Raw genomic sequence first — 26,817 nt, forward strand, 5'->3', positions numbered from 1 at the left:
ATTATAGTTCTGTCCCAACTTTTCTCCAAGGAATTCATGGTGGTGGGCAAGGTTCTTTCCTCCTCCCCAACACATACACTCACAACAACCTAGTGAGGGCCCAAGCTCAATGCGTGGGAATTTGAACCCTGATCCCCTGGGTTTCTCCACCCCGGCTCCAAGGTGCCGCAGGGCTCTTTTCTATTTGCAGCCAATTACATTCCCGCTCCTTCAACGTGCCATGGATACCCCTTTAAACACTTCGTAGAATGTGAGGAAGACACAAGATCTACCCACTCTGGGAGAATGGCAGACAAAGGTGATTGACTACATGGAAGTGGCAGAAATGACTGGCAGAATCCGAGACCAGGGAGAAGAGTCGGTGGAAGAAGATTGGAAAAAGTTTAAAGACTATCTACAGAAATACTGTAAAATCAAGGAATGTTAAAAGGACGATGGACTGAAAATAAGTGGTGTTAGTAATAAGATTAATAAGAATATGTAAATTTGGGCTGATAATGATGGAAACTACATTTTTATTATAGTTCAAGATGTTGAGTAAAAGTAAATGACAGAGGGTAAGGACTTGCTGAATTAAATATTTGAACTGGAATACAGAAAGGGAGGTGTGAGGAGGTCAAGAAACTAGTGAGTAAATTACAATATATGGGAATATTCTTTTCTTTTTACTTTTTTCTGGGTGGCTTTATTGGTGTTTGGTATGATTTTTTATCTTGTTAACTGTCGTTTTGTTTCGCTCTCTATTTTTTCTTTTTTATACTTGTAACTCTATCTGTTTTAACTTTATAACTTGTTTAAAATATGTTTTAATAAACATCATTAAAAAAAAATAAACACTTCGTAGAATGTGGAGTTGGAAGTGTACAGAATGGTCATCTAGTCCAATAACGCAACACTTCCGAAAGGGACTGTCACACACCCGGATTTTCCCGGACACTCGGCTGGTTGTGTATACAGCACTGTACAGTGCGGTATATAATTTCCCCCGCTTCCCGAGAATCCCGCCCATCCTCTGTCCGGAAAATACCGGGCGCATGGCAGCCGCAGGGGAAAGCTAGGAGAAGGCAGCCTCTGACGCTCCGATGGTTAAAAACACTGAGCTGCGGCTCCTAGAAGGGCAGGAAGTATGTCAAGTTGAGGGGAGGGGAGGCCAGAGTGAGCCACTTGCTTTGGTCCTCCAGGAAGGGGAAGGAGGCCCGGCGACGTCCCTTGGCCGGGAGGCAGATGCTGCACAGGGCAGGACCAAAGAGGTAAAGGGTTCAGAGGCTCAGAGTTTCCTTTTGACCCAGGAGCTCAGGTTGCAAAATGGGGGTCCATCAGCTGGGTGCCCCCCCTTGCACAAGGCTCTTTTGAGGCCTCCCTCCCCCCGGATATTTGGCTGGGGGGCTGATTTGGTGCAGAAGAAGCAGCCTTGCTGGTGGAAGAGGAGAAACAGACCCTCTTAAAAAAACCACAAAAATGAGGATATAAGGAAGGCGACTCCACTGTCCCAAAAATCTTGATTTTTGCAGCTGCAAAGTGCCATAGAATCGTGTAGAATTGTAGAGTCGGAAGGGACCCAGACTAGTCCAACCCCCTGCAATGCGGGGATAATAATAATAATAATAATAATAATAATAATAATAATAATAATAATAATGATTTATACCCCGCCCTCCCTGGCTAGAGCCGGGCTCAGGGCAGCTAAACACCAATAAAATCATAATAAAAAAATTAAGGGGGGAAAGAGAGAGGGGGGAAAACACAATTTAAAATGCAATTTAAAATGCAGCCTCATTTTAAAGTAGCTGATAAATCAAGACCATAAGGGGAGAGAAACATAAGGATCAGACCGAGCCCAAACCAAGGGCCAGGTGGAACAGCTCTGTCTTGCAGGTCCTGCGGAAAATGTCAAGTCCTGCAGGGCCCTAGTCTCTTGTGACAGAGTGTTCCACCAGGTTGGGGACAGCACTGAAAAGGCCCTGGCCCTAGTTGAAATCAATCTCTTTTAACCAACGTGGGACTTGAACCCACAACCCTGGGATTAAGAGTCTCCTGGTCTACTGGCTTCAAAACTGCATTTTTCTCAATTGCAGGATCTTCCTTCCTAAGAACTCCATCCAGTCCCTGTGGGGGGGGGTGTATCGTGGAATTGTAGAGTTGGAAGGGACCCTGAGACTCATCTAGTCTAACCCCCTTGCAATCCAGGAATCTCAGTTAAAGCATTCAGGACAGACAGATGGCCATCCATCCATGTTTAAAAACCTCCAAGGAAGGAGAGGCCACCAGCCACACAGAAAGAGGTGGAGCGGCTTTCATGCTCCAGAGCCAGAGGGGGAGCTGCTTTTGGAGTTCCTGAACCTGAAGAGAGCCTGTTCGGCTCCAATTTGCCTTCAAAAGCTCTAGGCTAAAGGCAGTTGTTGTTTAGTTATTTAGTCGTGTCCGACTCTTCGTGACCCCCTGGACCACTTCTGTCTTCCACTGCCTCCCGCAGTTTGGTCAGACTCATGCTGGTAGCTTCGAGAACACTGTCCCACCATCTCATCCTCTGTCGTCCCCTTCTTCTTGTGCCCTCCATCTTTCCCAAAATCAGGGTCTTTTCCAGGGAGTCTTCTCTTCTGATGAGGTAGCCAAAGTCTTGGAGCCTCAGCTTCAGGGTCTGTACTTCCAGTGAGCACTCAGGGCTGGTTTCCTTCAGAATGGAGAGGTTTGATCTTCTTGCAGTCCATGGGACTCTCAAGAGTCTCCTCCAGCACCATAATTCAGAAGCATCCATTCTTTGGCGATCAGCCTTCTTTATGGTCCAGCTCTCACTTCCATACATCACTACTGGGAAAACCATGGCTTTTACTATACGGACCTTTGTTGGCAAGGTGATGTCTCTGCTTTTTAAGATGCTGTCTAGGTTTCTCATTGCTTTTCTCCCAAGAAGCAGGCGTCTTTTAATTTTGTGACTGCTGCCACCATCTGCCGTGATCATGGAGCCCCAGAAAGTAAAATCTCTCACTGACTCCATTTCTTCCCCTTCTATTTGCCAGGAGGTGATGGGACCAGTGGCCATGATATTAGGGGTTTTTTATGTTGGGCTTCAGACCATATTTTGTGCTCTCCTCTCTCACCCGCAATAAAAGGTTTTTTAATTCCTCCTCACTTTATGTCATCAAGGCAGTGGCAATAAATAAATTATCCCCCTCCTTCCCTCTGAGGTTGCTGCTGTTCAAGGGGGTAAAGGGTCTTCTCCAGACCGCCTCTTGAGAGTTTGGCTGGACTCCTTTGCTCTGGAGGGGAAAATAAAAGCTGATCTGGTAGATCCTTTTGCAGAGTTGTCACGTGGGAGCTATAAGGGACCCCAGAAGTCATCTACTCCGACCCCTGCAGTGCAGGAAGACGCAGGTGGCATACTTTACTTACAAAGTTCCTAAAGTCAGGTTCGTGCATTTATCCATGCAGCAACAAACAAACACAGACAGAAATCTTGGGATGTAAAATATAGTGAAATAGCGGTCTGAGTTTGTAGCGAGCAAGGTGGGTTCACAAGGTGAAAGAAAATGAACAGACTAGGAAAATTAAGTTCCTTCCAGATGAGGGACATGACCTGAGTCTAGGAATACACTTCTGTGGTCTTAACCCCTTCAGGCATTAACTAGCCCTACGCTTGCTAGTTATATTTGACTGCAATTTCCCACAACCATTTCAAACTGAAAGCCCTTTTTTCTTTCTTTCAGTAACGTAGAAGGCAGCAGGTGTGCACACCCCCAAAGAGGAGTGAGATCTCCTGGATCCAGGCCAAAGAACTCTTTACAAGGAAGTCGTGATGGAGGATTTTGGTAATGAGGTCTGTGCAGGTAAAGGCACTTTTTCCGTGGCTGAGGGCTACTGAAGGGATGGATTTCTAGCGCAGAGCTGCATGATATCCCCCAAAGAATTCTGGGAACTGTAGTTCGCTTCTCACAGAGCTACAGTTCCCAGCAGCTTTGGGACAACAGTGGTGTACTAGCAAGGACACCGCATCTCATTTACACCAGTGTAAAATGGGAAGGAGGGAATCATGTTTGCCACCTTAAACTCCTTGGAGGAAAAGGTTGTATGCAAATGTAATAAATGATTTCTAATTGTTCTGAATTAATTCGAGTTTCTTTGGTGCACTGTTCTTTTTCCCCATGTTTAATTGTGGGGTTTTATTTTTCTTTTCTTCCCTCTGCCCCCAGCGGGTGATTGGCAGGAGACTGAAAGTGAGAAGGAACCTTCTATTGAATCAATGAAGCAAGTAGCAGGACAGGAGACGTTCAAGGATCCAAAGGCATCGAAAAGGCAGAAAGTGAAGCAGTCGAAGAACGAGAAAATAAAATCCTCCCTTTCCAAGGCGGCCGAAGGCCGTGAGCTCCTGATCCCAAAACAAGATCCCAAAGGCAAGCGAGGGATCCAGTGTCCCGTGTGCGCGAAGATCTTCAAATGCAGATCGGACTACAATCGGCACCGCGTCACCCACACAGGGGAGAAACCGTATCAGTGCGTGGAGTGCGGAAAGAGCTACAGCGACAGCGGGACTCTTACTGCACATCAGAGAATCCACACGGGGGAGAAACCCTACGAGTGTGTGGAATGCGGGAAGCGCTTCAACAGGAGTGGGACCCTTAAGAGACATCAGAGAAGCCACGCAGGGGAGAAACCCTACAAATGCCTCGAGTGCGGGAAAAGCTTCGGACGCAATTCCATCCTCACGGCGCACGAAAGAACCCACACCGGCGAGAAGCCCTACAAATGCCTCGAGTGCGGGAAAAGCTTCAGTCGCAGCATCAGTCTCAACAGGCATAAAAAGAAACACACTGAGGCAGAAGCGCTGGAATGCGTGGAGTGCGAACAGGGGCTGAGCCCGAAATGCGTGGAGTGTGGGAAGGGCCTGAGTCCGAGCCAGCTCCTTACGGCTCATCAGATAATCTACACAGGGGAGCACGGGAGCAACCATGTTAAGTTATGGAGGGTGGAACGGGCCTGAGACAAGAGTCAGTGCCGGAGAAACCACATAAATGTTGAGAGGGGGGGGCTGAATATTGCAGCGGAAGACTTAGCAGGGCGAGGGAGATGCCCTAAAAGTGAACAGACTGTGGAAAGGGGTTCAGGAGGAATCCTACTTCACATCAGAGAACTCACAGGGGAGAAACCCGCTTTGCCAGAATGTTGTGTTGGAACGGTGTTACAGTGTTGTACAGAATATTTCAAGATTTCTTTTTCCTTTTCTGAAATCTTTATAACAGGGGGGGGGGATCACCCTGCTTTGGGGTGGGAGGCACTAAATACGCCACTCTTCCTTCCCCCCAGTGGGAAGGGCTTAATTCTCTTGGTACCTCACAGCTCTGAGTGCCTGAATCAGATTATCCCCCACCCCCAAAATTGTTCTCTGTCCTGCCCATGGGTCTCACTTCCCTGGGTTGCGAGTCTTGGGAATTGTCATTCCCATGGAAATGTGCCATGGGCTGCTTGTTGATCATAGAATTATAGGGTTGAAAGGGATCCACGGGTCATCTAGTCCAACCCCCGCCGATGCAAGGATGATGCTTGCCTGTTCCCTTTCCTGCCCATCTTTGCCACATTGCTAGACAGGCGAGACAGAAATCCTGTTCTTCCAGGCCCCTTTTTTCCAGCAGAGAGAACTAAAAACGACTTAGGAAGAAACTGTAAAAGCAAGAATACAAGCTAGAAGAAATACGAGCCGATCCAACTCAACCCTGCCCTGTTAAAAACTAAGCTTGTGTTTTAATTGTTGCAACCCGCCCTGGGGTCTTTGGGTGAAGGGTGGGTGAATAATAATAATAATCCCAAGGTCATTTTCTTAACATTTCTAAAACGGGCAGGTAGCAAAGGATGAGGTGGCAATTTTAAAAAAATAAGTTGATGGCAGCTAGATCTGAATGTGCAACGCAAACCTGGTACCCAGACTTGGAAGCTGGGATATGACAGACATCATGAATTTGGCACCCTCCAGTTGTACTAAAACTCCCACCAGCACCAGACTACATGGGAATTCTAGTCCAAAAGCTCCAGAGGGCACCAGGTTGGGAACGACTGGGAGAAAATTGGAGAAAATTAACCTGGGCTCATCAGGGAAGGTGTATTTATTTCCCACTCCCCCCAGGTTTGAACAAGGCTGGAAGAAAGTTTAAACAACTTTGGAACGACCAGATGATTTGAAATGTTTGTTAATATCCCTCAAGCCCCTATAACCTCCCCGGTTTTATATTAACAGTTTTGTAAAGCTATTGTAGAGACGCGGGTGGCGCTGTGGGTTAAACCACAGAGCCTAGGACTTGCCGACCAGAAGGTTGGCGGTTCGAATCCCCTGCTCCTGCCAACCTAGCAGTTTGGAAGCATGTCAAAGTGCAAGTAGATAAATAGGTACAGTGGTACCTCGCAAGACGAATGCCTCGCAAGACGGAAAACCCGCAAGACGAAAGGGTTTTCTGTTTTGAAGGCGCTTCGCAAGACGAATTTCCCTATGGGCTTGCTTCGCAAGAAGAAAGCCCATAGGGAAATCTCCGGGGACCTCTTTTAAATGCTGGTGGTGGGGAGCAAAGCCTTTCCCCCCCTCCGGCCTTCAGAAGAGGTCCAGGAAGGCCGACGGGGGCCGAAAGGCTTTGCTCCCCACCGCCAGCATTTTAAAAGCAGTCCGGGATAGCAGGGAAGCGCTTCCCGCTATCGCGGACGGCTTTTGAAGGCAGGCGGGGGGGAGCAAAGACTTTCGCCCCCCGCCCGCCTTCAGAAGAGGTTCAGGTCTGCCTTCCTGGGAGAGCGGAGAAAGGCAGCACGTTTCTCCGCTGTCCCGGACGGCTTTGGAAGGCAGGCGGGGGGGAGCAAAGTCTTTGTCCCCCCTGCCTGCCTTCCCAGGGGCTTTTACATCGCCCCGGACAGCGGAGAAGTCCTCCGCTGTCCCGGGCGATTTTAAAATGCCGCCCGCCAGCATTTTAAGATCGCCCCGGACAGCGGAGAAGTCCTCCGCTGTCCCGGGGTTTTTTTAAATGCTGGGGGTGGGAAGAAAAGCCCTTGTCCCCCCCCCCCCAGCCTTCAGAAGAGGTCGGGGGACAGACTGTCCCCGGACCTGGTCTGAAGGTGGTTTCCATAGGAACGCATTAATTGATTTTCAATGCATTCCTATGGGAAACCGTGCATCGCAAGACGAAAAACTCGCAAGAAGAAAAAACTTGCGGAACGAATTAATTTCGTCTTGCGAGGCACCACTGTACCACTCTGGTGGGAAGGTAAACGGCGTTTCTGTGCACTGCTCTGGGTTGCCAGAAGTGGCTTAGTCATGCTGGCTCCCTCAGCCAATAAAACGAGATGAGTGCCGTAACCCCAGAGTCTGTCACGACTGGACCTAACGGTCTGGGGTCCCTTTACCTTTACCTTTACGGCTATTGTATGAATGTCTGTATATATTTTTGGTAGCAGCTAAGGGAAATAGTTTCCCAGTGAAGGATCCTGAGAAGGATAACTGGCATCAATTTAATACAAGGAGGACTAAAGTCAATACGTTTAAAAAGGGTCAATGTGGGAATTTTATACGGAGAACATGTAAGGGGTTATCTTCCATTTTCTTTCCTTACCGCCTATTCTTCTCTATTTCCTTTGCAAAAACTTGGAAATTTGGTGGTGATGTAACAGTTCCCTGTCTTGCTGTTTTACATATTATGGGTGACATTCAGCTCAATATTTCCAGGAGTTGTCCCCAAATCAGCTCTGGAGGGTTGTGGGGGGGGGGCCCAGAAAATATTTGAGGTGGGGGAGGGGGCATATGGAAGAGGAAAGGATTTTTGCCCCCACAAAAATAAAATGACTTTTAAAAAGAGTTAATCTTGGTTCAGTTGTTTCTGAAAATTCCATTAATAACTGTCACCTGTTTCCCCCATTCTTCTTTCAATGTTGCCATTTAATCCATCTTTCTTTCTTTGGGTATTCGAGGGATGAACTGGGACAACGGCAAAAGCGTGTAGCAACTTGCCTACCTTATGTTTTTAAATAACAGTGGAACAATGAGTGGGGGAAATAAGCCCCGCAGCACCTGAAAGAGCAACAAATGCATTGTGGGATCAGGTTTCATTGTGTAGAATCCAGTGATGTTTTTATTATGGGATGTTAGGGGATTCAGAGAGTTGGATAACAGCCCGGATTGGAATGGAGCCAGATGAAGCTGCGCTAGCAAAAAGACAGTCGGAAAAGTATATTACACAAATAAAGTTGTATTCAGCGGACGAAAGGATACTATGATTTCTGACACGACTGAGAATCGTAGAGTCAGAGACAAGAAGTCAGAGTGTTAAAATCGAGATGTGGGAAATATGGAAACGACAACGAGAGGCAGGATTGAGATTTGGAGTTATGCTTCAAGGTCCAGTCTATGGGAAGCCCAAAAAATTAAAAATTATAATTTGGAAAATAATTTGACCTTTTTATTTTATTTTTTTATTTTTATTGGATTATGATATGATATGTTAACGATATTTTTTATTGGAAAATTAATAAAAATGATTTAACAAAGGAATGTTAGCGGAGAGGTGGTACCTGGGGGGGACGGGACACCATGCTCCTTCTGGGGTGGTTTGTCCACCTTTGGTCCCCAACCTGCACTCAGATCTCACCTGGGGCTCCTAGTAGCTGTCTGCATGCAACAGCGGCCACAATACAAGGAAATGGCTTTGACTGGCTGGCTAAACCAGGCGAGGGCAGCTGATGGGTCTCAAACCCTCGGTGAGTTAGGGACGCTCCCTGCATGAGAAGACAGGCGGGTTGAGTGGATAAGACCAAGAGGGGTTCCTTTTTTAAAAATATATTTTTTTTATTAGGAATTTCAACATAACAATTTATCAAAATTTATCCTTAATTTATCTATCTATATACAGTGGTACCTCGGGTTAAGTACTTACAGTAATTCGTTCCAGAGGTCCGTTCTTAACCTGAAACTGTTCTCAACCTGAAGCACCACTTTAGCTAATGGGGCCTCCTGCTGCTGCTGCGCCGCCAGAGCATGATTTCTGTTCTCATCCTGAAGCAAAGTTCTTAACCTGAAGCACTATTTCTGGCTTAGCGGAGTCTGTAACCTGAAGCGTATGTAACCTGAAGCATATGTAACTTGAGGTACCACTGTATTACCAATAAAAAGTTTGTGAGTGTTTATTCAAAACCTGCCAAGAGACCAAGAGAGGTTCCAACGGTCAAGAAGGTGGTTTCTGCACGTGCTGTTGGGGCCGTCTTACCCATAGGCATTAGGGGTGTGGGGCCCCCAGGCTCCCAGGGGTGCCAGGCCAAGAGTCCGGGGCCGAGATTTGGAGTCCGGGGATTGGGAAGAGCCGACAGCCGCTGCTGAGCGGAGCAGAACCCGTCGGAGCTCCTGGGATTGGCGGACCGTCGAGAGAACCTGCCCAGCGCACGCTGCTCACACAAGGCGCCTGGGTTCACTCAGTCGCCACCACCGCCTCAGGCTCGACTGTTGTTGCACTGGGCTGGGCTTGCCCACCCCCAGGCGCCCGGCCTTGCGCTGCTGCCACCGCTGCCGCCTCAAGCTCCTCTGTTGCTGCTGAGGCAGCCGGTCAGGCCAGCTGTGCTGTGCGCGCTTTGCCAGCCCGCCCTATAAAAAGGTCAACAACTTTGGGCAACCTGGAGGGGCGGATCTCTGCACCCCAGCGCCACATATGCTTAAGACGGCCCTGTGTGCTGTACAGTGGTACCTCTGGTTGCGAACAGGATCCGTTCCGGAGCCCCGTTCGCAACATGAGCAGAACGCAACCCATATCTGCGCAGGTCGCGATTTGCCGCTTCTGCGTGTGCGCGTGATGTCATTTTGCGTGTCTGCGCATGCGCGAGCGGCGAAACCCCATAAGTAATCCTTTCCGGTACTTCCGGGTCGCAACCTGAAAACGCGCAACCTGAAGCAAACGTAACAAGAGGTATGACTGTATAGGGAAGTGAGGGGCGGCTGGGGGCTCCTCCACCTGGGAAGGGAGCCCATCTAGAAGGAAAACACTGATCCTAAAACTCCGCTGCCCTGTGGGATATTTTTGGGAAAAGAAAAACTATGGAGTAAATCCTACACAAATTTGGAGTAGAGTCCCTAAGACAGTTGGATGGCGTCTTGAGCACCTCCTTCCAGAAACTTCTGCAGCCAAGCTGGTGCCAAAAATATTGTCCTGCTTTCCTTTGGGCCGCATCAGAGAGAGGGGGACTTGGTTTAGGGTTGTCATACGTCCAGAATTTCCCGGACGCTTCCAGGATCCGGCTGTCGGAAACAGTGTCCCGGCGGAAATCACTTTAATGTCCGGGGAAATCCAGCAACCAATGTCGGAAGTGTAGATTTTGGTGAAATTTCTTTAAAATAGCTCAAAACCACAAAAAAGCAACTTGGGGAGGGGGAACTCAACAACTTTTGTGCCTGAAATACTGTATTTTCCCATGTATAAGACTATAAAGTACAGTGGTGCCTCGCAAGACGAAAAGAATCCGTTCCGCAAGTCTCTTTGTCTTGCGGTTTTTTCGTCTTGCGAAGCAAGCCCATTAGCGGCTTAGCGGATCAGCTGATAAGCGGCTTAGCGGATCAGCTGATAAGCGGCTTAGCGGATCAGCTGATAAGCGGCTTAGCGGCTTAGGATCAGCTGATAAGCGGCTTAGCGGCTTGGGAAAAAGGGGGGGGGAGGAAAAAACCCCCGCAGGAACTCGCAAGACATTCTCGTCTTGCGAAGCAAGCCCATAGGAAATTCGTTTTGCGAAGCACCTCCAAAACGGAAAACCCTTTCGTCTAGCGGGTTTTCCGTCTTGCAAGGCATTCGTCTTGCGGGGCACCACTGTAAAGGTAAAGGGACCTCTGACCATTAGGCAGAAACACCAAATTATCTTTGTGGGATTGGAATAACACTTGTAATGCAACGATGAGCTATGGACATAATGGAGGTATAAAAATGTGGGTTAATATAAAAGATGCAGAGGGAAAGGATTAACAAAAAGACCCACAAAGGGAAGGAGGTAAGTTCAAGGGATTCTTTGGAATATTGTTCTTATATATTATGCTATTATGTGAATGTAAATATTAATTTGGAAAATCAAATAAATAGATTAAAAAAAATCTCTCTGGTTGCAAGGGAAGGGGGGTGAAAGAAGGGCTTCCAGGAGGCCTCTCTCACCGTTTTCTCAGGGGAAAAAAACCGAGGAGGACCCAGCAGAGAAATGATGCTTCAGGTGCAATAATTGCAAAGCAGCTGGCAGGCAAGGGAGGGAGGGAGGGAGGGAGGGATAGAGAGAGAGGCAGCCTGGTCCTCCAGGGGCTTCCTAGAGAGGCAGGAAGTTCTGAAAGTGAGGTTGAGGTGGCGGAAGACAATAGGGAGCCCCCATTCCCTGTTCCTTTCAGGCAGGGAAGGAAGAGGCCTGGTGACATTCCTTGGCCAGGAGGAAGACATGGTGCGGGCAGGTATCCTGCATGGAGAGGGGAAAAATTGGCCTTTTTTTCTTGGGGGAGGGGGGGAGACATAAGATTTCCTTCCTATTGAAATCACACAAATACACCCCCAAAAAATTCTTTTAATGGGAGGGTGGGGGTCTGACCTCTGCAACCCAGGTGCAAAAATGGGCTGCCTTTGCAATGCTTTCCTTGTTGTTGTTAGGGTAGCTCAGCCGGTTAGAGCAGGGAGCTGGCAGACCGCAGGTTCGATCCCTTTTGGGGGGAGCTGCAGATTCCTGCATTGCAAGGGGGTTGGGCTAGATGACCCTGCGGACCCCTTCCAACTCTACAAGTTTATGACTCACTTTTCTCCCACCACCACCACCAACTTCATCTTCCATGGAAGATGGGGAGACCCTCTGTTTGCAGAGGAAGCAGCATGGGCGGAGGAGGCGGGGAGAGAAAGGACGTGCCTGCCTCGCAAAAAAATAAAATAATAGGATTATCCAGTTGCAAAGAGCCCCCTTTCCGCCCCAAAAATGCATTGATTGCATTGCAAGATCTTCCTCTCGCTCCCTCTCTCTCTCTCTCTCTCTCTGAGCTCTGTCCAATATTTGTAGGTGCTGCAGAGGAAAGCTGTTTTTTTCACCCCAGGGACTTCCAAGGGAAACAGACACACAGGATTAAAAAAACTATCCCCTTCATCCTTCTTTGTCTCCTTTCCAGGCAGCAGAAAAAGCCCCAGAGACACCTTCTGGGTCTCCTCCTCTTCACAGTGAAATGGGAAGAGACTCTACGCAGCCCCCTCAAGTAAGAGATTTGGTGGGGGGGGGGCTTTGTGGGCTTACTTTTATGGAATGCATCTCTGAAGACCCTTGCCATGCATTGAAAGCACAGAGGTTGCTGAATGTCCTGGCCTTCTCCTCATTACAGTGGTGCCTCGCAAGACGAAAATAATCCGTTCCGCGAGTCTCTTCGTCTAGCGGTTTTTTCGTCTTGCGAAGCAACCCTATTAGCGGATTAGCGCTATTAGCGGCTTAGTGGATTAGCGGCTATTAAAGGCTTAGCGGCTAAAAGGCTATTAGCGGCTTAGAAAAGGGGGGGGAGCGGAAAAAAATCGGAACACTCGCAAGACGTTTTCATCTTGCGAAGCAAGCCCATAGGGAAATTTGTCTTGCGAAGCAGCTCAAAAACGGAAAACCCTTTCGTCTAGCGGGTTTTCCATCTTGCGAGGCATTCGTCTTGCGGGGCACCACTGTATTACTATTATGATGATTATTATTGGTAGTAGTAGTACAGTGGTACCCAGGGTTACATACGCTTCAGGTTACAGACGCTTCAGGTTACAGACTCCTCTAACCCAGAAATAGTACCTCGGGTTAAGAACTTTGCTTCACAATGAGAACAGAAATCGTGCTCTGGTGGCGCGGCAGCAGCAGGAGGCCCCATTAGCTAAAAGTGGTGCTTCAGGTTAAGAACAGTTTCAGGTTAAGAACGGACCTCCGGAACGAATTAAGTACTTAACCCAAGGTACCACTGTAGCACTCTGCCCATCTGACTGAGTTGCCCCAGTTGGAAGACACTAGTGCAGCGTTTTTCAACCACTAGTGTGCCGCGAGATGTTGCCTGGTGTGCCGTGGGAAAAATTGAAAAATTCGAAAGATTTTTTTTAAAAAAAAAGTCAAATTTTCGCCCACTAGGCGGGCGCCGGACTGTGTCCACCCTATTTTCCATCCGTCCTGGGTGGGGATCAGATCGGATGAGAGCGGACAGGCGGTCCGCTCTCATCCGATTCCCCATAGAGAGCAGCGGGGCTCTGACATCTCCCTCTCCGCACACAGTGGTGGTGTGCCTCGTGATTTTTTTCATGAAACAAGTGCGCCTTTGCCCAAAAAAGGGTGAAAAACACTACACTAGTGAATTCCACTAGTTTGATCACCTGGACCTTTTGAACCACAGCAAAACAAACAAAACAAAAGAAACCCGAATCATTATCGTTATTCTTATTTTCGTCAAAACCTCCCTCTCCTCCCCTTGCCTTCTGTGGCAGGAAGATGTCAAGGCTGCCCAGTGTAAATCCTGGGCAGTTTTGCTCAAAAGCAGCCCATACGTTGCCAGGCCACGTACAAGGTTCATGTCATTAATTTACAAGGCCCTTGGGTCCATGAATCCTCAAAGACTGTTTTATCCCTTATATCTCTGCTTGACCACTGAAGTCTTCAGGGGAGTCACTGAGGCGCTCCCCCTGACTCGGATGTGTGGCTCGGATCCACCAGAATTAGGGACCCAATCTTGTGGAAATCCCTTGCAGTTGAGGACAGAGTTGAACTCCTTCCCTGTTAAGGTTTTGGCACTTAACTGAATACTTTTTTATTCCAGCAGGTTTTTTAAAAAATTGAACTCCTGATTGTATAGTTTTAATTCATGTCTTAGTCTTGTTGCATCGGATGACTGATAAAGTGGTATGCAAACAGTCTAAAGGAATGATGCGATTTCACAGTAAAAACATCCAACAACAGAAACAATTTCCTATTAAACAATTAGAAATGATTGGATTTCAGAAACAGTGACGGATAGGTCTCCCATCAACTCCTTTTGCACAATAAATGGTTTCTGCTTCTACGTGGATAAGCGAGGCAAGACCTCCCCAGGCATAGAGCAAAAGAAGCTGGGATGAAATCGTACCTAGGACTAGTTAGCAAGATCAGTTCAAACAAGGACAGAAAAACAGAACGCTTATTTGAACCAGTTGCAGCTTAATCGCACAGTGTATACAGTTCTACCTTGGTTCTCAAACTTAATCCGTTCCGGAAGTCCGTTCCAAAACCAAAGCGTTCCAAAACCAAGGTGCGCTTTCCCATAGAAAGTAATGCAAAATGGATTAATCCGTTCCAGACTTTTAAAAACAACCCCTAAAACAGCAATTTAACATGAATTTTACTATCTAACGAGACCACTGATCCATAAAATGAAAGCAGTAAACAGTGTACTGCAGTCACACAATCAATTAATCAGTAGCTGAACTGGGTTCCACACAGTCATGAAAACAAACAAAAAAGCCACAAAAACAAAACGCAAAAACAGGCAGACCTCAGCGTAACACTCAAAACGGAAGTGTGGCACTCAAATCAAGAAGCGTAACACTTTAAACGGAGCATCTTCGGCCTCCGAAAAAAGTTTGCAAACCGAAACACTTACTTCCAAGTTTTCAGTGTTCAGGTTCTAAGTTGTTTGAGTACCAAGGCGTTTGAGAACCAAGGTACCACTGTAGTATCTTTTGAGTTGCCTGCATTGCTTCCCCTCTCTTCCGACTCTCCTTCCTTGGAGGTTTTGAAGCAGAGGTTGGATGGCTATCTGTCTTGGATGTTTTAGCTGAGATTCTAGCATTGCAGGGGGTTGGACTGAATGACCCTCGGGGTCCCTTCCAGTCCAAAGATGAATAACATAAGAGACCTGCTAGATCAGGCCCCTCTATATATCGCTCCTACAGTGGCCAACCAGATGTCTCGAATGAAAGCCCAGAATCGGGACCTGAGTGCAACAGCGCTTTCCCTCTGCTCCTGAATCCCAGTTCCCGGGAATCCCAAGTGAATCTGCATTCAGGTTCTGCTTCCTACACACACCTGGTTGGCCACTGAGAGAACAGGATGCTGGGCTAGACGGGCCTTTGGCCAGGTCACGTCTGCTCACCTGTCTGACTGCCTGTTTCTGTGTGTGACGAGACATACCGGTACCTTATTTTCCACTTTAGGCTCCTGCGACCTTTGAGGAGGTGGCTGTGCAATTCTCCAAGGACGAGTGGACGCTGCTGGATCCAGCCCAGAGGGCTCTGTACAGGGAAGTCATGCTGGAGAATTATGGGGAGGTGGCCTCTTTGGGTAAGCACCCCCTCTCCCCGTTGCCTTTCTTGCGGTCTAGGACCCTTGTACCTACGGGACCGCCTCTCCTGGTATGCCCCGTGGAGGACCTTAAGGTACACAAATGACAACTTTTTGGAGGTCCCAAGTCGCAAGGTGGTTAGATTGGTCTCAACTAGGGCCAGGGCCTTTTCAGTACTGGCCCCGACTTGGTGGAACGCTCTGTCCCAAGAGACTAGGGCCCTGCAGAACTTGACATCTTTCCACAGGGCCTGCAAGACAGAGCTGTTCCGCCTGGCCTTTGGTGTGGGCTCAGTCTGACCCTTATGTTTCCCTCCTATTATGGTTTTGATCTATGGGCTATTATTAAAATGAGGCTGCATTTTAAATTGTATTTTTAACCTGTATTTTAAATTGTTCCCCCCCCCCCATTATGTTTTTATTGTAATTTTACTGGTGTTAGCCGCCCTGAGCCCGGCTCTGGGCGGGAAGGGTGGGGTATAAATAAAAATTTATTATTATTATTAGACACGGAGAACTCCTGTTGCTTTCTCGTTTTATCTGCTTCACCTGACCGCATTTGTGCTAAGCTCATTCCTCTTATTCCAGATGGGGCTCTTTGCCAGCTCCGGATGAGAGGGCAGCCGTGATTGGCTGGCAGCCCTTGCGACTGATAGGACAGAAGGCAGTGAGGCTTGACAATAGGTGGTGCCAGAGCCGGTTCATTCTGCTTTTGCCCCAAAGCTTTTCCCTGCATAGTTTTACCAAAGCAGGAAGAGGAGGCTGGCAGGCAATGCCTACCCCTGGGCTGGTTGCCCAGAATGTGGCAGCGAGACTGGTGACTGGGAGCGGCCACTGGGACCATATAACACCGGTCCTGAAAGACCTACATTGGCTCCCAGTATGTTTCTGAGGACAATTCAAAGTGTTGGTGCTGACCTTTGAAGCTCTAAACAGCTTCTTTCCACTTTTGGGCAAGTAACATTCTTGCTGCTGTAGTAGCATACATAAATAAATTTCTATACAATTTGGGTAGTGTTGTCCCTATAATTACCTCCGTTCCTGCTCCATCTTCTGCTTCTGGGCTGCTCTCTGCCACAGCCTCCTCCTGCTCACTAAGTCCTGTCACCCCTCCAGCTAACGGCACCTCCTCCTCCCAGTCTTCTCCCTCTGATGACCCATCGTCGTCCCACCACCAATCCCTGGGCTCTGAGCGTTCTTCCCTTAGGGGGTTCCCCAACTGGTGCTTCCCATCATTTCCCTGTATCCAGTGATGGCACTATCTCTGTCTTAGGAGGCCGGTAACAGAACCAGTCCAGTCTGAAATTCTGGACTCCTAGAAGGAAAAAAATATTTTCTTCTTCTTCCATTCAAGATGGGCCTCTGATTCTTCAACCTCTTCTCATCAGCTGGTTGGAAGGAGAGGGAGAGCAATTTGACCCGGAGCGACTGGCAGGTAGGTGCAAGGATGATCTGGGGAAGGGTTGTTACCTTGCCAGGTTGTGGTCTTGTTTTGTGTTTCTCAGAAACGGTGGTTTTTTCCCTTTAAAAAATGTTTAGGGGGTACTTTCATTTTGACTCAAGGAAATCACCATTTTATAGTTCATTTTATAGTTCATGAGTCCAGTATATCTTAAGGAGCATCTCCACCCCCATTGCTCTACCCGGACACTGAGGTCCAGCACCAAGGGCCTTCTGGTGGTTTCCTCATTGCGAGAAGTGAGGTTACAGGGAACTGGGCAGAGGGCCTTCTCGGTGGTGGCGCCCGCCCTGTGGAACGCCCTCCCACCAGATGTCAAAGAGAACAACAACTACCAGACTTTTAGAAGACATCTGAAGGCAGCCCTGTTCAGGGAAGCTTTTAATGTTTGATGGATTACTGTATTTTAATATTTTGTTGGAAGCCGCCCAGAGTGGCTGGGGAAGCCCAGCCAGATGGGCGGGGTATAAATAATAAATTATCATCATCATCATCATCATCATCATCATCATCATCATCAACATACAGTTGACTTCACACATTAAACGCTCGCTTCCATCTGAGACTCAGGAAACACCATGACAGAAAATGAGGCCGCCGTCGGGCGTAGCAATGAAACTGACGATTCAACGTGCTAGAGAAGAAACTAAAATTTTTAGTTTCTTATCCTGTTAGATTCACAAAATGTTTAAGGGTATGCGTACCCCTGCACCCCCCCAAAAAAAACCACTTCTCAGAATAGCCTGAGGCTAGATGCCTTGACACGGGACGCGGGTGGTGCTGTGGTCTAAACCACAAAGCCTAGGGCCTGCCAATCAGAAGGTCTGCGGTTCAAATCCCCATGACGGGGTGAGCTCCCGTTGCTCGGTCCCTGCTCCTGCCCACCTAGCAGTTTAAAAGCATGTCAAGTGCAAGTAGATAAATAGGTACCACTCCGGCGGGAAGGTAAACGGCGTTTCCGTGCACTGCTCTGGTTCGCCAGAAGTGGCTTAGTCATGCTAGCCACATGACCTGGAAGCTGTCTGCGGACAAATGCCAGCTCCCTCGGCCAATAAAGCGAGATGAGCGCCGCAACCCCAGAGTCGGCCACGACTGGACTTAATGGTCAGGGGTACCTTTAGATGCCTTGACACCCATTTGAATGGTTTTCACCCACTTTGATTCCTCACAAAATCAAGGGGGGCAGCATTGCAGGGGCTTAGACTAAATTCCATTTGAGTCCCTTCCATCTCCACAAGGCTACGATTCCATGAACTGCGAATCAAACCTAGAATCATGGTTTGCATCTCCCAAGTCAAACAGTATGACGTGGTTGCTGTGCAAGGAACCGGCATAGAAAATATTACCCTGCCATCTTTTCTCTCTCGTCGCCCTTGCAGGTGGAGGGGAAACCTCCATGACGTGCTTAAGGCTCTCGCCTCTTTGTTGCCGGGTGGAAAGAGCCGTTCTTCCCTCATCTCAGGTAAGTGAGGCTCCTCCTATCTATAGCAGAGGCGATCCAGGAAAAGGTTGCTCCCAGGGTAAAAATAAATGTATTGTTTTTAAAAAATCAGATTTTTAAAATTTAAATTGGATTTTTAAAATAAAATGCTGTTGGAGGAAAAGTCTTTCTAAAGATAATTTTCTGTTTAAGTTGCATTATAGTCCAAAGGTTATTCATCAGGAAATAAGGAATTGTTTTAAGTTTTTCTTGTGTGCTAAAACTTAGTCTGCTTTTTTTAAAAAAAATGTTTAACCACATCAGTTAACAAACATGCTATAATGTTATTGTTTTAGTTAAATAAATTGTTATTAAGGAAATGATTATTAGGAAATGATTATTTTTCTCCTTCCAATAAAATGCAGCAGAAAAGTTGTCCAAATATGAACAGTTAACTTATTAAACCTGACAATAATTTCATAATTATCTGTCTGTGTATGTCTAATAGTAAAACCAAATCAATAATTTTTGATATAACTGCAGAAACTACTCTGGAAATTTATTATTCCAAAAGTGAAACCTTCCATCTGGTTGTAAATATTTAGATTATACCAGCAAGAATGAGTCTTTCTGTAAAAAAATGATTTAAATGAAGTCTTACTGGCTAGTGATTTAAATTGTGGTTTTAAACAATTTGATTTAAATCAAATCCACCCTGGTTGCTCCTCCCACTTGCTCCTGAGGCGGGGCTATGCGAGTGGCCCAACCAATCAGAGCAGGCCACAAAGAGAAGCGCAATAGCCCCTTGGCACAAATCCTGGCAAGCAGATGCCGGCATCCTGTGTGGCAGATTTGTAGGGTGGATGGGTCCTCAAATCAATTTCTTCCTCCTGCCTCTGCATGGATTCTTGTTTCAGTTGGGTTATTTCTTTTAGCTAAAGACATGAGGGGATAGTCCATCAGTTTGGTGCTGTTGAGAAAACACATCCTTCTTTTCCCAGGGTTTGGTCTCCTTTGAGGAAGTGAGTGTCTCCTTCGCCGCAGAGGAGTGGGCTCTGCTGGATCCAGACCAAAGGGCGCTGTACAAAGAAGTCATGTTGGAGAACTACAGGAATGTGGCCTCTCTGGGTGAGGATTGTAAGGGGAAACATGGAGTTGGAAGGTGTGGACATGCAGATGGCCCAGCTGTGCCATCTGCTTCCATTGGCCCGTGCCAATGGAAAATCAGCGACCCAGACTTGAGAAGCCAGGGCACGCTATTAGAAGAGTGCATAATAATAATAATAATTTATACCCCGCCCATTTGGCTGGGTTTCCCCAGCCACTCTGGGCGGCGTCCAACAAAACACTAAAATACAATAACCTATTAAACATTAAAAGCTTCCCTAAACAGGGCTGCCTTCAGATGTCTTCTAAAAGTTTGGTAGTTATTTTTCTCTTTGACATCTGGTGGGAGGGCGTTCCACAGGGCGGGTGCCACTACTGAGAAGGCCCTCTGCCTGGTTCCCTGTAGCTTCACTTCTTGCAGCGAGGGAACTGCCAGAAGGCCCTCAGAGCTGGACCTCAGTGTCCGGGCTGAATGATGGGGGTGGAGACGCTCCTTCAGGTATCCTGGGCTGAGGCTGTTTAGGGCTTCGAAGGTCAGCACCAACATTTTGAATTGTGCTCGGAAATGCACTGAAAGCCAATGTAGGTCTTTCAGGACCGGTGTTATATAGTCTCGGCGGCCGCCCCCAGTCACCAGTCTAGCTGCTGTATTCTGGATTAGTTGCAGGTTCCACGTCCCCTTCAAAGGTAGAGTGCATTGCAGTAGTCCAAGTGGGAGATAACTAGAGCATGCACTACTCTGGCGAGACAGTCTGCGGGCAGGTAGGGTCTCAGCCTGAGTGCCAGGTGGTGTTGGTAGACAGCTGCCCTGGACACAGAATTGACCTGCACCTCTATGGACAGCTGTGAGTCCAAAATGACTCCCAGGCTGCACACAGGTACAGTCTCTGATTGCTTGGGGAAAGCCCTGGAGGAGGAGACATAGATGGCTGTGGAGAGGCAGGGACTTTAGTCTCGGCAGTTGATTTCCATGGAGGAAGACCACCAGGACGGAGCTGCTCTGCTCTTTAGGCCTGACACTCAGCCAAATCTGTGGAGATTGTGTTTTTGCTAATAAAGTGTTAACTGCTACTTGGAACAGTGTGATTTACTGCTGGCTTGCTCTTTGACAGCAAGGCAGATGCCCTACCACCGTGTTGTCCTTTTCCCCCTCCTGATACCCGGTTCATTTGTTTCTTCCTTTTTTAAAATCCATTTTCTTCTTTCCATTTGCCCTTTGGGGTGGGATGGAGGTACAACACCGGCTACGTGGCCTGGGATTTCTGGACGCGCAGGTCACAAGTGCCATAAATACTTGTATTTTCTCTCTTTTCTTAATCCCATGAAGAAGGTCCTCTGATGCCCAAATCTGACCTTGTCTCCTGGCTGGAAGGAAAGGAAGAACTGCTGGCCTGGGAGGAGCCTGCAAAGAAGGACGAGGGATTTTTCCAGGAAAAATTGACTGGTAGGTCCTTAGATGAAAAATATCAATCAGAGAAAGAGAGATCTGTGCCCGGTGAAATTGATTGAGGGAGTCAACCAGAAATGAATTTGTGCTATTCTCTCAGATATTGGCAAATGCAAAAGATAACCTAGCAGGGTGTGTAGAGAGAAAAGAGAAGGATTTTGGAGACTGTGAAATAACTAAAGCAGCCAGTCCTCAGTTTCTGCCTTGAAGCCCAATCATGTTTTCTTTTTGTTTCCTTTTCCCAAACAGAGGATGGACTTGGCTTTGAGAATTATAAGGAGCAATCTGTGGCGTCGTTGGAAACAGCTAAGCAGCAAGCAGCAACAGAGGCCTTTGGGACACGAAGGGGACCTACATATCTTGAGGGAAATGAATCTTCTCCTTCTCTGCATGATGATTTTCATGAACTCCTGAGCGTACATCTACCTCACATGGGAGAGAAGTGCCCAGTGTGTGGGAAGACTTTCAAAGATGAATTGAGCTTGAATAAACATTGCAGAACCCACACAGGAGAGAAACCATATCAATGCCTGGAATGCGGAAAGTGCTTCAGTGGTAGCGGAAAACTTACTAGACATAAAAGAAGCCACACAGGAGAAAAACCTTATCAGTGCCCTGAATGTGGAAAGAGCTTCAGTGAGAGAGGGACACTTATTAGACATCAGAGAATCCACACAGGGGAAAAACCTTACCAATGCCTTGAGTGTGGAAAGAGCTTCAGCGACAGCAAAACACTGAATAATCATCAAAGAACTCACACAGGAGAGAAACCATATAAATGCCTGGAGTGTGGAAAAAGCTTCAGCTACAGTAGCATCCTGAATACACACCGAAGAACACACACAGGGGAAAAGCCATATCAGTGCCTGGAGTGTGGAAAGAGCTTCAGTCGGAGCACCCACCTTTCTGCCCATCAGAGAACTCACACAGGGGAGAAACCATATAAATGCCTGGAGTGTGGAAAGAGCTTCAGTGTTAGCTCAAACCTTAGTTGTCATCAGAGAACCCACACAGGAGTGAAACCATATAAATGTATGGCATGTGGAAAGAGCTTCAGTGCTAGCTCAAGCCTGACTTTACATGAGAGAACTCACACAGGGGAGAAACCGTATAAATGCCCTGAGTGTGGAAAGAGCTTCAATCACAGCTCAAACCTTACCTCACACCAGAGAACGCACACAGGGGAAAAGCCATTTAGATGCATGGAGTGCGGAAAGAGCTTCAGCCAGAGCATAAGTCTCACCGCCCATCAAAGAGTCCACACTGGCGTGAAACCATATACTTGCCTGGAGTGCGGAAAATGCTTCAGCGACAGCAAGACGCTCACTACTCATCAAAGAATCCACATGGGGGAGAAGCCATACAGATGCGGTGAGTGTGGGAAGAACTTCAGCGTCAGCTCAAGCCTTACTTCACATCAGAGAACTCACACCGGGGAAAAGCCCTTCAAATGTGCAGAGTGTGGGAAGGGCTTCAGTCAGAAAGCCCACCTTTGTGGCCATCAGAGAACTCACACCGGGGAGAAACCTTACCAGTGTCTGCAGTGTGGGAAAAGCTTCAGCCAGAGCACGAGCCTTAGCACACATCAGAGAATTCACACAGGGAAGAAACCGTACGAATGTCTTCCGTACGGAAAAAGCTTCAAGAAGAGCTCAGATGTTCCTTCGTATCAAGGAAGCCACACAGGACAACTTTGGATATGTGCCCCTTTGCTTCAAAACCAAGATGATGGTGTATTGCCTATATTCTGTCCATCTGGCAAGGAGACGGATTTTGATGACAAACTCCTATGTTTTGTTTAAAAGATGAACAATGCAACTATTTGACTCTTGGTTGGGTGCCGTTTAGTCCCACAGGTTTGCACCTTCCTGTGTTTGCTAGTAACAAAATTCGCCTCTTGCCTTCATCCTCTGCTCTTATTGTTGTCAAACGTTGGAGGCAAGAGTGTGGCGGTTCTCTATTTCCTTTGTATCTTGTTTTAAGAGGATTCTGATGAGGCTCTGAGCAGGCTGTCCTCTGAACGGAGGCTAAAGCAATTTATAAACTGGAACAATTTTGGAGAACGCTGAAAAACCCCTCCTATGACTTTCTTGCTTGTTTTGGAAATCTTAACGTGTAGTGGGGAGCTGTTCGTGTAAGATAATCTACAGCGGGCAGTGATGGTTTCGGTGTATACTCTAGTGCCCAGTCTTTTCAGTGTTGTTAATAAAGTTTCACAACTATGATGCCAGTCGTTCAGATTGTGACCGTATGGCAGGGTGGAGGAACTTTTTTTCATTGTGGAGGATGGAAAGTGCTTTAGTGATAAAAGGAGCACTTCCTACATATATAAAAAACATAAAAAACTCACAACAGGTTGAAATATTTTCAGTGTCTGGAAAGAACTTTAGTCAACACCTTACTGTACCCAAAAAAGCCCATGGGGGGCGCTATGAAAATGTATGGAGCAGGGGTCAGCAAACTTTTTCAGCAGGGGGCCAGTTCACTGTCCCTCAGAACTTGTGGGGGGCCAAACTATATTTTGGGGGGGGGGTGAACGAATTCCTATGCCCCACAAATAACCCAGAGATGCATTTTAAATAAAAGGACACATTCTACTCATGTAAAAACATGCTGATTTCTGGACCGTCCGCGGGCTGGATTTAGAAGGCAATTGGGCCGGATCCGGCCCCCAGGCCTTAGTTTGCCTACCCATGGTATGGAGTATGGAAAAAGCATCAGCCAGAGTCAATGCGTTGCTTGAAGGTCCATCAAAGAACCATTTCGAAGTATTAAAGATTAAGATGAACGTGACAATGAGAAGAAAGAGGAGGGCAAACTTGATGACCAATAGGTTTTTGCTGCAACCCTTTTAGTGCTTGAGATTCATGCAACTGCAGCTGTTGAAATAAAATCTGAACTTGCTTTCATGGCGTGTCTGATCACTGATAAAGAACAAATCGCCCACCCTTTATTAGAAATCCTAGCTTTCAAAGTTTTGAATGTCTACGTTCTGGAGACACCTCTATTTATTTGACAATGCAACCTCTGCTTTTTGAGCTCCCTCCACAAAGCAGCTTCGTTATTAATTGCCCCTTGTTTGAAAAGGCAAGTGGCTTATTTCATTCGTAAGATTTCTCACCTTCTTTCAAGGACGTAGGAAGAACTCTGCTGGATCCATCTCAAGGCTCACCTGGCCCAGGAATTTGTTCTCACAATGGCCAACCTGGTGCTTCAGTGGGGAGCCCACAATCAAGACCTGAACACAACAGCCACTCTCCACACTTGTGATTCTCACCAAATTTATAGCCATTTATAGCCTTCCTGCATGAACTTGCAGCAGTTATGCAGGTTGTTTCTTCTGTTTTTATGATGTGTGTTTACAGTGGTACCTCGCGTTAAGTACTTAATTCGTTCCGGAGGTCTGTTCTTAACCTGAAACTGTTCTTAACCTGAAGCACCACTTTATTTTTTTTTTTTTTTTATAAAATTTTTATTGGGTTTTCACATTTTAATAGACATACAAACATAGAAAGACACAATAAAACACGTATGATTTCATAAATTTACTTTCATTCCCTTCTTTCCTTGACTTCCCCACACCCCCCTTTCCACCTTCCAATTTCCTTAATTGTCTCAGCAAATTATTTTCTCCCATCTCTTAAATGTTACTCTTGTCTTTTCTTAAAGTTTATTACTTTTTCTTGGCCCAATTTTGCTTATCCAGCTTTATACATTAAGTACTTTCTCTAGAGTCGGCCTAAATTCTCTCCCACAAATTCCCTCCTTAAAATGTTAAACCAAAAATCATATATTCCCATTCTAAATCTCAGATTTTCACTACTCTACTCTCCCCTCCCCCCTTCCCCGGTTTCCGTCCCTTCCCAAACCAATGTCCTTAAAGAAAAGAAACCATTTTAGCCCGGATTTCTCACATCCGAGGCCCTTAAGCCCCAGTTGGTCTCTCTCCACCAGTTTTGTTGGCAGTCCATTTTGTTGACCTTCTCTTCTCGAGGGGGTTCTGCCATCCACCCCTCATATTTCCCTCTTTCCAGGTCAACCAAGAGCAATTTCTGGCCAGGATCAATCAATCTCCCAAACTCCAACCTAAAGAAGAAGTCCCGATCATAAATGTCTGTTTTTTTATAATCCAATATTCGAGTTATTCCAGGGGCTTCTTCCTTTATCTTTCTCTCCTTCTGCAGATTTGTAATCCATTGGTCATCTTCTTTACTTCCCTTATTTCCAAAGGTTGCAGGCTCTTGGTTGGTTTTTTCCACTTGCATTTCCTCTCCTCTCTCTTCTTCTTTTTCCCCCAGCTCCAAGATTATCTTTTCTTCTGCAGCTGCAGAGTTTTTTTCCATCCCCTTTGTGTCATCGACAGAGTTGTTTAGTTCAAGATTGAAGGTCATCAATTGTTCACTCATAAGATTACTGTGCTCTTGTAGAGTTCCCACAAGGCAAAGCATTCTTTCTATCTCCGCCCATACTTTTCCTTCTGCAGCCATTGCAATGTCTTTAGTTCCCTCCAGGGGGATTTCCATCAATTCCTTTCCAACAGTCCGTTACTTTGTTATTCACAGTCACCTTGTTTCCAATCAGTTCACTTTTAATGTAGCACTTTTAATCCAAAAAGATATTGTTAACACAGTTCCAATCTTTAGTCTCCCGTTTGATAGCTCTCTTGACAGCTGTCAAACTCCTTGTTCTTTTTCTCGGGCTCACACACAGGGCACTTCCCGGGTCTAGGGGGGGGGGTCAACCCAAAAAGAAGACCTCTGAAATTCCTCTCTCTTCCTCTCCAGCGCAAATACTTCTTAGTCCAATTTATGAAAGTTATCTATTTAAACACCAGCGTCTTTTCCGACCTAGTGATCTCTCTTTGCTTTAGATCCTTTAGTGGGGGGGGGGGAGTGTGGACTTCCTTTTTAACACGTCCCCCCGATCGTACTTAAATTCAAAAATAAAGTCTTTTAGTGCCGAAATTTCCTTCTACTCACGGGTTTCATTTTCCAGTCCAATTTCAGGAAGAAAGATAGCGCTCTTCGGTCCTGGCTCGCGGCTTCGCTCCGCCGAGGTAGCGATGGACTCTCAGCACCACGCCGCCCCCCAGTCCACTCCGCAGCCTTTAAAAAGGCTCTTCGCGGGTCGGGGAGGGCGCTTAAGGTGCCCACCGAGTCACGAAGTCCGCAGGCTTCCGCGCCTGCGGTTTTTAAGGGTCCCCGTGTCGCCGGCACGGCAAGACCCGTCCTCGACGGAGCCGATTCCCTCCGGAGCTCGGAGAGAATCCGCCATTACCCGTTCGCGCTATCCCGGAAGTCCCCTGAAGCACCACTTTAGCTAATGGGGCCTCCTGCTGCCGCCGTGCCGCCAGAGCACGATTTCTGTTCTTATCCTGAAGCAAAGTTCTTAGCCTGAAGCACGATTTCTGGGTTAGCGGTGTGTGTAACCTGAAGCGTATGTAACCCGAGGTACCACTGTATATTTGTTTCTAATCTACTGCAGTGGTACGCGGGTGGTGCTGTGGTCTAACCCACAGAGCCTAGGGCTTGCCGGTCGGAAGGTCGGTGGTTTGAATCACGACAGGGTGAGCTCCCATTCTTCAATCCCAGCTCGTGCCCACTTAGCAGTTCGAAAGCACGTCAAAGTGGAAGTACAGTGGTGCCTCGCAAGACGAAATTAATTCATTCCGCAAGTTTTTTCTTCTTGCGAGTTTTTCGTCTTGCGAAGCACGGTTTCCCATAGGAATGCATTGAAAATCAATTAATGCGTTCCTAGGGAAACCGCCTTCAGACCAGGTCCGGGGACAGTCTGTCCCCCGACCTCTTCTGAAGGCTGGGGGGGGGGGACAAGGGCTTTTCTTCCCACTGCCAGCCTTCAGAAGACTGTTCTGAAGGCTGGCGGTGGGAAGAAAAGCCCTTCTTCCCACCTCCCGCCCCGCAAGCTCCGGGGACAGGAGGGCTTTGCTGCCGACCGCCAGCATTTTAAAAGCCCCTGCTGTCCTGGGGCGATTTTAAAATGCTGGCGGGCGGGAGCGAAGCCTCCGCTGTCCCGGGGAGATTTTAAAATGCTGGGGGTCGGCAGCGAACGCTTCGCTCCCGCCCGCCAGCATTTTAAGATCGCCCGGGGCAG

At 47.3% G+C, this 26,817-nt stretch overlaps 2 protein-coding genes across 4 annotated transcripts; both read left to right on the forward strand.

Moving 5' to 3' along the window:
- The first annotated feature begins 1,145 nt into the window (after positions 1-1,145).
- LOC308581080 (uncharacterized protein) lies at positions 1,146-5,208 on the forward strand. Of its 2 annotated transcripts, XM_081183544.1 has the most exons (3): positions 1,146-1,257; positions 3,705-3,824; positions 4,188-5,208. In XM_081183544.1, exons 2-3 carry the CDS (start codon positions 3,794-3,796, stop codon positions 4,973-4,975), a joined length of 819 nt encoding a protein of 272 aa, XP_081039670.1. In that variant the 5' UTR covers positions 1,146-1,257; positions 3,705-3,793; the 3' UTR covers positions 4,976-5,208. The 2 variants fall into 2 exon arrangements, with proteins under 2 accessions (XP_081039670.1, XP_081039671.1); XM_081183545.1 differs by lacking the exon at positions 1,146-1,257 and having other exon boundaries at positions 3,705-3,814.
- A 6,096-nt stretch (positions 5,209-11,304) lies between these two features.
- On the forward strand, positions 11,305-23,615 carry LOC308580491 (uncharacterized protein). 2 transcript variants are annotated; one of them, XM_081182203.1, is made up of 8 exons: positions 11,305-11,425; positions 12,126-12,205; positions 15,147-15,273; positions 16,628-16,708; positions 18,112-18,194; positions 19,154-19,280; positions 20,587-20,703; positions 20,956-23,615. In XM_081182203.1, exons 1-8 carry the CDS (start codon positions 11,413-11,415, stop codon positions 22,506-22,508), a joined length of 2,181 nt encoding a protein of 726 aa, XP_081038329.1. In that variant the 5' UTR covers positions 11,305-11,412; the 3' UTR covers positions 22,509-23,615. The 2 variants fall into 2 exon arrangements, with proteins under 2 accessions (XP_081038329.1, XP_081038330.1); XM_081182204.1 differs by having other exon boundaries at positions 11,319-11,425; positions 12,122-12,205.
- The last annotated feature ends 3,202 nt before the right edge of the window (positions 23,616-26,817 follow it).

This window comes from Podarcis bocagei (genome assembly GCF_964188305.1).
Source record: "Podarcis bocagei genome assembly, chromosome: 2".
Classification (NCBI taxonomy): domain Eukaryota; kingdom Metazoa; phylum Chordata; class Lepidosauria; order Squamata; family Lacertidae; genus Podarcis; species Podarcis bocagei.